This window comes from Lontra canadensis, unplaced genomic scaffold (assembly GCF_010015895.1).
Source record: "Lontra canadensis isolate GAN:19392208 unplaced genomic scaffold, GSC_riverotter_1.0 scaffold1, whole genome shotgun sequence".
NCBI classification, from domain to species: domain Eukaryota; kingdom Metazoa; phylum Chordata; class Mammalia; order Carnivora; family Mustelidae; genus Lontra; species Lontra canadensis.
Window position 1 is genome coordinate 86,817,664 of NW_022630995.1, and position 13,647 is coordinate 86,831,310.

General features: G+C 35.6%; 1 protein-coding gene across 1 annotated transcript; it reads right to left on the reverse strand.

Moving 5' to 3' along the window:
* Positions 1-102: 102 nt before the first annotated feature.
* EXOSC9 (exosome component 9) lies at positions 103-12,012 on the reverse strand. Its single transcript, XM_032858407.1, has 12 exons — positions 11,844-12,012; positions 11,397-11,491; positions 10,573-10,692; positions 10,340-10,442; positions 9,301-9,438; positions 7,628-7,710; positions 6,198-6,330; positions 5,067-5,155; positions 3,870-4,016; positions 3,078-3,262; positions 759-837; positions 103-340 (listed from the first exon to the last, which is right to left on the reverse strand). Exons 1-12 carry the CDS (start codon positions 11,907-11,909, stop codon positions 259-261), a joined length of 1,320 nt encoding a protein of 439 aa, XP_032714298.1. The 5' UTR covers positions 11,910-12,012; the 3' UTR covers positions 103-258.
* Between the last annotated feature and the right edge of the window lie 1,635 nt (positions 12,013-13,647).

Sequence of the window (13,647 nt, forward strand, 5' to 3'; positions counted from 1 at the left end):
CCTGAGAATCTTTCAGCCCTTTGTACACACTATGAAAATGCTGTTTCATTCCTCATCAACTTTTCCACTCTACTGAAGTGACAATTATTTAAAACCCACTAAGTTGTTCAGGTTTATTTTAAAGCACAATGTAAAAAATCATATAAAGAATCGACTAGATTTTATAATGGATTTGTGAATAGAAAAATACTCAAGTTATGAGCACTGAATAAATATCCTTTTAATAGTTATATACACAAATATACAACTATGTGAGCTTCAATTAGCAGCTCTCTTCTTTTTTCTTTTTCTCACTGGCTTTTTACTTGGTGCTTCTTGTTTTGCACTGATGGTCTGTGTTCTGTGAATAAAATAAATTAAAGTTACTAACAGTATTAGCACTATAAAGCCGATACAATGGATGGTTTACCAGACTTACACCATTTTGCTCGTTCTAAGTCTGGACTACCAAAATGGGAGACCTTTTTTTTTTTTTTTTTCCAGGAGAATATATAACATTTGCCAACTAAGAATAAAATTCAGTGACCTTAAAAGGCCATCTATACAGTTTTGTAGAATTAGATCCTGTTGTTAAATCTCAGTTTGAAGAAACTAAGAAGAGCTGGATTTAAAAAAAAAAAAAAAAAAAGGGGGTGTGTGTGTGTGTGTGTGTGTGTGTGTGTGTGTGTGTCTTTGTTTATAGTAGGATAAGATGAGAATAAAACCAGAGAAGTCTTGAGTTATGTGTGTACATTTGAAATAAACCATAACTTTATTACCTTATTTTCTTTGGGTTCTTGTCTGGTTCTAAAATGATCATTTCTTCTTCTTCACTGTCTGAGAGTACAATAGGGGCATCTTTAAGAAAATTTGAGGAAACAATATAAGCATAATCTCTTGGAAAATTTCTACATGGGTTTATGTCAGCAGTTCTAAAATTCTATTTCCATACAAACAGTCCCAACTACTCTTGAGTAGAGGCTTACAGAACTACTTGTTTTCTCCTTCCCTGAAGTAACTCCCTGTAGCTCTGAAAAATAACACATACTTTATTTCCTAAAAATTCTGTAATTATATGACCATTTTGTACATGTCATAATAGGGGGGAAAGTCTATACAGCTTCTCCCTATTATAAACAACACTGGAAGGAAAATACCTAGAAGGAGAATTACTATGTCAAGAGGTATATACGTTTTAAAAAATTTTTTGCCAAATCCACCCAAAATACTCTATGAATTTTTATTAAAAACTCATTTTCCTATGCACTCTTGCCAATGGTGGTTTGTTTTGTTTTGTTTTTAAGATTCTGTTTATTTGAGAGGGAGAAAAAAAGAGCACAAGCAGAGAGAGGGACAAGCAGCCTCCACATTCAGCATGGAGCCCTAACTAGTGCTTGATGCCATGACCCTGAGATCATGACCTGAGCAAAAATCAAGGAGTCACGCACTTAACCTGAACCACCCAGGTGCCCTAGTTTTTAATACTGTCTGATAGAGTAGTGAGAAAACATCCCTTTTTGCTTTGAATTTATTTCCTTTATTACTAGTAAGGTTGCTCATGAAATAGGTTACTGGCCATTTGTACTTGAGAATTACTTTGTATCTTTTGCCAGTTTTTCTTCTGAGCCTTAGTTAATGATGTATATAAAGTGTGAATTAACCCTTTTCCCAGGTGGCATATCAATCTTTGAGTTTTCAATTTGTTTCTCGTGTTGATGTGCTTTAGAAAGGCTTTACCTGCTTTATCCTCCCAATTATCTTAGGTCCATTTTCATTATTCAGTTGAAAATATTACTCTTCAAAGCAGTAATTGAATGTTTAGCTATTAATCTTACTAATCTTAGAAAACTATTTCACAAATATATAAAGAGGCATATGCTAAGATGTTTTACTGTAGCTCTATAACAAAATGGTAACATTTATCAATAAGGGAATATTATTAAACCAACCTAGTTATTGTCAAAGCTAGAATTCTATGTAGCATTTAAAAAATGTGGCTGATGACATGAAAAAATTCTAAAGATTGATTCACAGTTCCTGTGTTTAAGCTTATATTGGTATAAATATATAGTAAATAAATACATGGAACATGGTCTAAAAAAATAATACCAAACAGAAGTAACCACTAGGAAAGCTGAGTAAGGCTCCCAATCAATAGGCAATTCCCCCCCCCTTACAAAAAACCTCAGCAGGCTCTCAGTAATATTTATAGGTAATTAATCTCATTCCTTGAAGATAGACAGGTATGTACATTACGTACTTAAACAGTATCACCTTCACTATTTTTTTCAGCCAGATTTAGTAAATATACCCTTTAGTTCTCTGCCAGCCTACTTGCTACATCGATCCTTGTATGGTTTGGGTTTGAAAAACCCAATTCATGATTATAATGGGCCAAGCAAGAATTTGGTTTTCTGGACAGTAAAAATATCCACAGGTTAAAAACAATTTTTTCTAGTTCTACAGCTTTCAGGATGCAAAGAACACCTAGAACTACCATTATTCCAGGTGATTCTAGAGTTCTGTATGTTCTAATACTGCTCTAATAACAGCCATATATAGCTATTTAATTTTATATTAACTAAAATTAAAATTTAGAATCCCATTCTTATGTCACAAACCACATTTCAAATGCTCCATATCTGCATGTGGCTAGTGGCTATTATATTTATTAAACAGTGTATGCATAGAACACTTCTAACATTACAGTTCTATTTGGACAGCTCTAATGTATGTTATGATATGGGCTTTTTATGTTTGAATCTAGACACTACAAAGAAGAAATGGCAAGCAGGAATGAACTTAAGGAACTCATCCCTTTAAAACTGGCCCACATCTACATATAAAAGAAAAAAAAAATTTTAACTAAAATGCCACTATATACCAGAGTACTACTACTCCACAAAGCATGTTCTTTCAGAAAAGAATTGGAATTAATTCTGTAATTAGTATCAACAGTTTAACTGAAATTGAAGCCACAAAATTTTAGCCCCTCTTTTAGAGGAATATAAAATTAAGATCCCAAAAAAAGGAAGGTATATGTATTATGTATATATAATATACGTAATTACATAAAAGCCATAAATAGTGTTACCTACCTTGGCTTCCAATATTGGAGACTTCTACTCCAGTGTCCATTTTTATACTATCAAGAATGATTGCTTCATCAGTGCCATCTTCATCTTCCTCTTCCTTCTCAGAGTCTTCAAGATCACCCCAGGAGTTCTCTACTCCCTCTCCAATTTGGGCAGTTCCAGGAGTCCAAAGCACAGGATTAGAAACACTTAACAAGTTAAGGAAACTGAGTAACAAAAATACTGCCATTTGGTGCAGTGTTGAAAAAGATGAGAGAAAAAGTTTTAAGAACGAAGAGTGCATCAAGTTTGTGCAAAAAAATTTCACTAATAGCTACACTGTGGGGGGCTGAACAAAAAGAAAAAAACGTTAACTCAGGTAAGATTTTATGGAAACAATAGTGAGAAGTATTGAGACATACTGGCTCTCACCATTTGCAGTAATAAATGTGGCAAATGGATGAATAACTAATTTCCAAGAACAATGTGTAATAGATATAAAGTGCTTGACTGAGATTAGATAGATATATAGATATATATAGATAGATATAAAGTGCTTGACTGAGATTAAGGAACAATTTTCCAAAGAAAAATGCTGTAAATTGGTAAGATAGAAAATTTTCAGTTTTTGTAGGCTAGCCGAAGAATTTTATCAGACTCAATAAGACTAATCACTGTCTTGTATCTTCAATGTTTTCTCTAACAAAGCAGTGTTTCAGAAAACAAACCAGTATGTACACCCTTCACATATTCTTAATAATGCCAAAAGTGTTATGAATCATGTTGTTACTGAAAAAAACCATCCAATAAAGATACACTTCTAAAGGAGGTTCAGCTTCAGCAATAATTTCTTCTGCTTTCTCTTCTACATCAGAGGTATCAATAGGGGCCTTTTCCATTTTAAATGCTGTGATTCTTTGACTTGCTATAGACTCTGCAAAGCCATATTTTCCACCTTCTTTCCTGTGTGGGTTTTTTATTTGGAGGTGGGGAGGGGTGGAGAAGAGGGAATAAAAAGTGGAAGAGAAAAGGAAGGGAAAAGTTAACCATTTTATCCTTTTGACGGAGGAGAAACATTGAGAAAAAAGCTGACCAACTTAACCTCACCAATTTATTATGCTTATCAAGAGAAATAAAAGTTACTGTAATTTATTGAAACATGTGCCAGGCAAGCGCTAAGTGCTTTAAGTATATTATTCTCTAATCCTCAAACCTGTCCTACCAAGTAGGTATTACCTCCCACATCACAGAAGACACTGGAGTGGTGGGTTATAGAAGCAGCAGAGAACCAACCCCCTGTTTGTGTTGCTTCTGTTAAATGAGCTACTAGATTTTCTTTTTTCTAAAGAAAATGTTTTTGTTTTGTATTGTTTTGTTTTAAGATTTTATTCATTTAGGGATGCCTGGGTGGCTCAGTCAGTTAAGCAGCTGCTTTCGGCTTGGGTCATGATCCCAGCCTCCTGGGATCGAGTCCCATATAATGGCTCCTTGCTACGCGGGGAGCCTGCTTCTCCCTCTGCCTCTGCCTGCCACTCTGCCTGCCTGTACTCTCTCTGTCTCTCTGACAAATAAATAAATAAAATCTTTAAAAAAAAAAAAAAGATTGTATTCATTTATTTGAAATAGGGAGAGAGCCAGAGAGAAAGCATGAGCAGAGGGGAGGGGCAGAGGCGGAAGCAGACTCCCCACTAAACAGGGAGCCCAATGCAGGGCTCAATCCCAGGATCCTGGGACCATGACCTGAGCTTATGGGAGGTGCTTAATCAACTAAGCCACCCAGGTGCCCCAAAAATGTTGATTTTTTTAAAAAGAAAAATATTATGTGGCTTCTCAATACAGATTATATTTAAAATGGAATACAATATAACACTTCTGTATATTCAACTTAGATTAACAGATAAGGAAAAATGGGAGTGTGAAAATTATATGGTTACTCTTATGCAAGAAAGTCCTTAACAGAAAAATCTGTTAAAAATAAAAAGACCATTTAGGGCTAAAAAGAATTAAACTTACCTTACTTTCTGGTCATTCTCCAAAGCCTTCTGTATTAGCTCTGTAATTTCCAGTACTTTCACACCAGCTATTTTACTACATCTCAAAACCTATTTATAAAAGTGCATTCTGTTATTTAAAGACAACCACACAGCTTTCTCCAACAAAACTAAAAATGTGAGAATAGTTTTTCTACCTTTAAAATATAAGCTTGACCTTTTCAAATATGAAAATACAATGTAAACACAAATTAATGCAAAATGTGAGACTTGTTTTAAAATATCTGAAGGAATATCACATTAAGAGAGACTCAAAAACTTCTCTGACTGTAAAAGATACCACTACTGAAAAGGCCACAGATATACATTATATACTCAGGGATGCACTAACTACCCTTCTGTGTGAGTGACCCAAAACATTAGTTCAAAACATGGCTGCAGTATGCCTGGGGAAACTATAAAGCAGAGATTCCAGGCCTCAGGGACCGAATGGACCAAAATCTCTGGAAATAGGGATCTGGTAATGGCCATAATACTGGTCATAGAAACTGATATGGCACATTTAATATATACTATACAGTGCAATATAACCATGTATTTATCCTTACAGTCCTAACAACTTTATTCCTGTTTTATTCCTGTTTTTATTCCCTGTTTTACGGATAAAGAAGCCAAGGCACAAAGATATGAAATCATTTGCAAAAGGTCAGTTAGCATAAGGCGGAACTGAAATTTCAATTAAAGCAGTCTCTGTTCCCCATCTGTGCTATATGCTATATGCCTATCTATTTTCTAGAAGCCTTCAGGTGAATCCGATATGTAGCTGGATTTGTGAACTGCTGCTTACTGAAAACCCAGCTTATGAGAGTACCTAATTTCTACCTTTTGACACCTTTTTTTTTTTTTTTAAATAAGGAGATGAATCTCTTTTCTCACTGGAAAGAAAGGATATATTGTAGTCACCAGTCAACACAATGTGATAATATTGACAACAGATTCTAACATATCCTAGAATCACTGAAAACATCCTTGATGGCTATCCTTGATGGTTTTTTAGTTAATAAAACAAGAAAAAGCAAACAAAACAAAAACAAGAAAAAGCTTCTAAAAAGAAGAGACCTATTCTTAAAAGAACATTAATCAAAGCACTAACTTGATCTTTCAGCAGCATTATCCCACCACTGGACTGGATAGTACAAATCTCTCGATGCTTGTTCATGGCAATCACCAGCAGGCCATCCATTACACGTTCTTCCCGTTCATTGGGATCCACCAATAAATATGTACTGAAATGAATGTTAATTGGACCTGATTAAATCCGAGGCTAAACGCTTGTCAATTTTAAGATAGTGAATATTTTTAAAAGATAGCATTAATAAAAGTCAACAGAGTAAAGGTCTAAGCCTATGGATGTGAATCACTTTAATGGGAAAAGAGATGAGATTTATAGTTTTTATGGACAAAATAAATGCTGAGGGGCTATCACTAGCTATTACAGTAAAATCACTTAAGTTCATATTAGTTTTCTTTAAACAGTACACAATCTAAACCTAATGCTATCACTTTCATTAAATGACTTATTGCTCATCAATAAAAACTACATTAATTTGTTAATTTGGAAAGTCCCCTAGTGTGTCCTAGATTCTGAAGTTCTCCTAGGTTCTGCTAATGGATCATTAAAAGAATACTATTTCTGCATTGTCCAATGTTGGTCTCTAGTCACATGTGGCTGATAAATATATGTGAAAAATACAGACGTCAAAGATTTAGTAGAAATAAAAGAATATACAATATCTGATGAATAATTTTTACACTATATACTAAGACAATATTTTACATATAAGAGAAAATATATATCAAAATCAATTTTCCCTGTTTCTTTTTACTTTTAATGTGACTACTAGAAAATTTTAAATTACATATATTGCTCATGTTGTATTTCTACTGGACAGTGCTGGTCTATTTCCCACTAATGAAATTCTACACTATATTGAAAGCTTCCCTGGTTTTTATTCATAAAATTGTTAAAATATCTTATTTATATCTCCCTTTGTTTCAGAAGAGATTTAAGGCTCAAGTTTTCATTTAAAGGTACTGCTACATGGACCTATGACTCCAGTTTTTCTGTTGTAGGAAGAATTAGTGAATTGTGAAGAAACTACTAGAGAGCTGAAGAAAACTAGATTTATCCCATTTGTGAACCATTCCACCTTATGACTTGCTCCTCTAATAAGCTCCAAAGTCCCATCTTCCATTAATCCACAGTAATTCTCACTCTACTTTCCTGAATTAGAACCTAACACAATTCGATTAACACCTATACACCTCTAGCACCCACACTACAGGAAATTTATAAGTATCCTATGAAAAGTGTTGTGAAATCTCTTCATTACAGAAGAATTTGTCACTTCTATTAAGAAAGCTCTTTGCCAACTAACGCTCTTACAAAGAAAGAAAAAAAAAACCTAAGGTGCTTTAATATTAGAGGAGGTGTTTATTCATCTGTCCACAGCACATTTGAACAGAACAAAAAAGTTCCTAGCTGCATGTACAATTTCAGCCCATGACAAGAATGAGACTTACCCTTGCTGGAAGAAGGCAAAACTGACACAAATCGGCATGTGGTGGATGCTTAACGGTACAGGATCTCGCTCTTCAGGTGTATACTGTTTGAAAATAAAAGCTTCGATAATTAGTCACTGAATTATAAACATAAAAAATATCATGCACATCAAATATTAAAATAAAAAACATATTTCCTTTAATCGTTAGTTGAGTACCTAAATTAATTCTTTCACAATTACCTGTTTGACTTTGCCACTCAGGGTTCCTTAAAATTTTATGCATATGTCAAAAAGCTTTACTAGCATATAAATACCATAAAATCTGTTCATCTAAGTATGTGTCTACTCATTTTGTAGCAATTTATAGTTATGTTAACTATCACCACAATACAGTTTTTTGACCTTTCCAATACACTCCTGCCCAAATCTCCTTGAGCCTATTTGCAGTCACTTCTCATTCCCACTCCCAGCCCTAAGCATTTGTATTTTGCGTTGTTTCCTTTGAAGTTAGCACATTTCATCCATCTTGCAATATGTATCACTAGTTTGGTCCTTTTTACTGCTGAACAGTATTCCACTCCACTCCAATCCACTGTATGGATGTATATCCATTCCACTGTATGGATATACCACTGTATGGATATATGTTTTTCGACTTACCAGCTGATGAACATTTGGATTGTTGCTAGTTTGGGGCTATTATGAGTAACGCTACCATGGAACATTCACATGAAAGTCTTTGACTGAAAATGTACTATCATGTCTCCTGAGTTGATTCCTAGGCATGGAATTGCTATGCTGTGTAAGTTGATACCTAACTTTTTAAGAAACCGCCAAACTTTTCCAATGTGACCATACTACTACTCTATATTGCCACCAGCAGTAACTCTACAATATTTTTAAATTGGTCTCTTTCTCTCTTACTTCCTTACACCAATTCCCTTTTCTAAAGGAACATGTCTATTATTAATAAACCTTTGTCTCTACCTCTAGGTCTTTATAGTCTACTCTAGTCTAATGCCTAAAAGCAGCACAAGAAAGACTGCCCAGAAATGTGGGCATCTGATGTTTCCTTCACAACTTTAAAACTCAAACCATACAGTGTACTTTCATTATTCAAGCATGAATTCATATAAATTGAAGTTGACATATTTAGCAGAAGAGAAAGGCAATGTAAACAGTACATGTCAACAGTTTTCAAAATGTGGCCCTTCCACTGGCAGCATCAGTATCACCTGAGAACTCTGTTAGAAGTACAAATTTGTAGGTTCTATCGCTACCCTAGTCTGAGTGTGGAGCCTAGCAATATGTTTTAATAAGCCTTCCGGCTGTTTCTGAAGGACTTAAGCACAAGTATCTCAATGTGCTAAGAACCATGTATTTCTAACATGTGGTTCCTAAACATAAGCCAACCACTTCATCTAATGCTCAATCCTAAGAAAAAGTTATCTGGTTTTATCCTAGGAAACCAAGATAGGGTATGCTTTTATTGACGGACACTATAATAAAAGAGATTTAAGAGTTTTCAGGGACAATTTTGACCATTTATCATTTTTGCCTTATCAACAAATCTCAGAACATACTTAATCACCATCTACAAAAAGAATTCACTAATAACAAGTTGCCTGAACATCAAGGATATTCATTCATTCATTCATAGGGAGAAGCCTGGCTCGAATCATGGGAGCTCACCAGCGTTACTTCATCTCCTTGGACAGAGACATCAGGTCTTCGGAAGTGACACAAGGCTACAATTGCAGCAATGCTGGCAGCATCAATAATATTCCCATCATGATTTAATAAATGTAGGTCCACACGTATCTGCCATACCTGAATGTAAGTTTAAAACAAAAATAAATCCTAACTGATCACAACCAGTGGCTATTCATAAGGAAATTAACACTGCATGCAAATTTTTCTCTTACAGTTAAAATATACAGTTACTCCTTCTACTTTATCTTTAAATGTGTATTAAGAGAAACGTTAAGCTAGGTCAACATCTGAAGTACCAATAGTTTACCTTTCTGTGAGTCACCTGACAACAATTAAATATACACTCTAAATATGTAGAACCACTGCACAATTATAAGATTCTCCCAAACCTAAATATATTTTTATTTTGTCTCCCAACTTAAAAACCACAAACTCTTAGGTTTTACTTGATAATACTTATAATCTATAAGTAATCCAAATAGGAAGGATCATATTCAATGATATAATGTAGAAAGTGATTTCTCTGGAGTCAAAAAGATAGTCAAAATATCCTAAACAAGAGTAAAGTTCTAAAACATTATGATGCAGCACAATTTATTGAGAGTAACATTTCCAATGTCAGCCTATCACTAAACTCCCTGTGTAGCCCTTATAAGTCAATAAACCTACACAAAAGAAGGATTTAATCTGTTCTTCAGTTCCTCATTCCTAAAAAGAACACATTACATGCTTCCATCAACTCAAAGAACAGAATAAAACAGAATATATGAAAAAACAAGCTCTTTGAATAAGACATTTTTACACACATCCAAGTTGATAATTTCACCAATGTTTCTTGTCCCTTCAGAGAGAGAGATGACAAAGTTCTAGGGTAGCACTCAGGAACATTTGCAGTGAAGTGAATCAGTATAAAACTGAATTAACGGAAGCTCTGAGAATACAAGTACAGATATAAGAATCCATGAATCAACAATACTCAACCTAAGATTATGATTAAGAATTTTGGGCATATCCCCACCTTTTCACCAGCAACAACACAGAGAGATTCAGTGTCTATACACTTCGAATTTCTTAGACATCTTTCCAAGAGTCGATTCAACTTCACCAAGAGATCTGACTGCCTATGAAAATAGGAATGGGCTAATGTCATGAAATATAACACCAGGCATTAAAACAATAATAGCTCACTGCTGTTATGTTCTCCTCTGGCTAAAAAGCAGCTTTAAAAAAAAAAAAAAAAGATTTAAGTACCTGCCAGGTTCAAAAGCTGGGGCAGCCATCTGAGATAGTTCAAGGTTAAAAAAAAGAATACCTTCTGTTGCCCTATTGAGCTTTGGAGAAACAAGTTCACAGGAAACCTGTCCAAGAACTCTGCAAAATAAAGCACAAATCTGTTAACTAAATATATATCCTTTTCAATTAAAAATAAATGTAAAACATACCAATTAAGTTTTGATCATACTCTAACAACATATTCAGTATGATGTATCATTAGAGGCTGAAATTACATATAAAGTATAGAATATATACAGAAATAAAACACATACTGGCATACACAAAAAGTGACAAGAAAAAAATCTTTTATTACAACACTATTACACAGATTTTTTTTTTAAATCAGTGATCTTTACTTTTTTCTAAAACAAATATTTATTGACACAAGACAGCATGAAAACTTGCGACTTTTTAAGAGTTTTCATATGGCACAGCTGGCCACCATTATCTGAACAATATCCTCACAGCTTCCAAATAAATAAAAAACTTAATTCTTATGTTAGGCAAATGAGAAAAGTAGGCCTACTTAATGGGAGGTGCAGAAAATAAATTCAGGGCAATTACTACTGGCTGTATATATGACCTAAAGACATCAGAAAACTATGCAATACTCGGGATGAAAGATATATTCATGGTTAAAAATTTTTAAAAAATCTCTCATTAAAGAAAATATGCTTATTTTGGCAGCGAAACAAATAAGTCTGTCCAGACTTCTTAGATGCTTTGTGAACAACTGAGTCAATAAGTTTCTTTTAAACTTCTCCCTATTGAGTTTTTATCAAATTTGAATCCTTTGTTACCTTGTCTTCCCAAGTTCCACAATACAGCACCCATAATCTGTTCCAAATGAGATCTTGATGTTCCTATAATCATAGGTTTGTCTGCCATCCAGCCGCTGTAAGCACAACATTCATTCTTTTATTCCTTCAACAATTATTTACTGAGCAGCTACTCTATGCCAGGGCTAAACACTTGGAGATAGGTGGATTCCTAACCACTCCCCATAGGAAAGTGGAAACTAGGTTCCCGAGCACTCGTAGTCGCTGGTGTGACTCTAGCTTTTTGAACCCAACTCGAGGGGGGAAAAAAAAAAAAAAAAAAAATGCTTAAGGGATGGGGGGAACACGCCGGTGGTTCCTTCCAGGGCTTCCTGGGCCTGCGAGGGTTCTGCGCGTTCAAACCGGAAGGCTTCGAGCGGCGGTGCGACCAGAGAGCCCACGCATCGCGAAGTTCCCGGGACCGTTTACCTTTTTCTCTTCGATGGCGCGGAGTAGGAAACGGCGCTCGCAGTTTGACAGTGGTGTCTCCTTCATGCTGTAGGACCACAACACACCCTAGCACCGGAATCCGCTAGGAAAAGTGAACTTGAACCCCTTCACGCGCTCCCCGCTCGCTCTGACGCGCAGGAAATTTACGTCATCAAAGCTCCGCGGCCAAGGCTGGGGGCCCGTCGCTAGTGCGCAAGCTCAAAGCAATGTTGGCACTAGAGGGACTGACTAGGAGAAGCCAGTAAGTTGAAGGAGGCGTTTTCTTTTTTCATAAAGTGTAGGAAAGAAAAGGACTCCAAAACAGTTATCAGTTATAGAAATTAAAATCAGTATAGGGCTTTCGCATTTCACCCTTTATTCAGTTCTAGCGGGGTAGGCTAGACAGGTATTACTGTTATTTTATACAGAAGAGGAAGTTGAGATTTAGCCGGAAAGCTGCAGAGGCAGAGTTTGGAGCATTTTCAATGGAGAAACACTGGAATGAACGGGCGAAGTGGAGAGGAGGGAGGAGAAGAAACTTAAGACAGTGAGGTGGGGTATTATTGCGGGCTGAAGGTGAAATCTCGTAGACTTGAGAAGCTGACAAGAATTGAGAATAAATATTAGCACTTCTTAACTAACGGTGTTATAATCACCACTAGCTGAAACAAAATTTGTTGTTTATTTTTTCAGTCTCCCCAGTTATTTTAAGCCGATAAACTTTTTTTTATGGGCTTAGAAGAACTGGATGCTAGCGCGGCCAGCCACTCAGCTTTTTCTAGAGGTGCACTAAAGAAGTAGTTAAAAGCAGGAACTCCAAACTATCCGGGTTCTAATTCTGACTCTGCCCTTGACTAGTTCTGTGACCCTGGCCTAGTTAGCTTATGTGCTTCACTTTACTCATCTGCAGAGTAGGAGTGATAAACCTATTATGAGGGGTGAAAACGAGCTAATACATGTAAAATGCTTAGCACAGTGTCTGGAATGAGTAAGTACTATGTGTTTGCATATTGTTTTGTTAACATTTGTTTCTGAGGGGATAGGCACTGTAATTCCTTTTCAGGCTCCATTCCACTACTTTTATCTTTTCTTACACTTTTTTTTTTCTTTTTCCTACCAGTGATACAAAGTAGTCTGTACCACTTGCAGTCCCTGTACTCAGTTAATTACTGTGTGTGTGTGTGTGTGTGTGTGTGTGTGTGTGTGTGACAGCTTTCTGTGTTGCAAGAATAATTTAAGTGCTGGAGAAAAGGGGTGGACAAAATCCTGTTCCTTGAGGAACCTATGTTCTCTTTGGAAGAGACAATAAAAGCTTAAACAAACATACACAAAAAAACCCAAGTCCGTGTACTGAATGCTATCTGAGAATAGCATTCAGTTGCTATTTTAATAGGGATAGTTGCAGAAAGAGGTTGTTCTGTAGAGCTGACATTTGAGTTAAATAAATTCTCAGTGATGAGAAGGAGCAGCCATGATATCATCTGGAGAAAAGGAAGTGTTTCAGGCAGAAGGAGCAAGAGGAGTCAAGAATGAGATAGGATGAGCTTAACATGGTCTGGAGACAAATTGTGAAGAAGGAGGAAAGTGAACAGAAACTATGTCCACATGCTCAGACAGTTGATTGATTTTCAAAATAGGCAAGGGGATTACAGAGTATAGGCCATTCAAGTTCTTTTAACAATGTAAGTTCTTTTATAATACGACTTCACAACAGAACTCTTGGCTGACTTCATCATTTAAATCCTTGTGTTCTTTTAGTGGGCATTTACTAATTTCTCTTTTTGTCAGAAATGAAATGTTGGCC

Bases quoted from the DNA above. Each gene is read 5' to 3' on its own strand.
- EXOSC9 (XM_032858407.1), bottom strand. From the start codon at position 11,909: ATGAAGGAGACACCACTGTCAAACTGCGAGCGCCGTTTCCTACTCCGC. The intron at 4,017-5,066 runs GTAAGTTTAATT...AAACCCACACAG, and splicing joins GAGAATGACCAGAAAGTAAG to GAAAGAAGGTGGAAAATATG. The intron at 341-758 runs GTAATAAAGTTA...TTTTATTCACAG, and splicing joins AAGAACCCAAAGAAAATAAG to AACACAGACCATCAGTGCAA.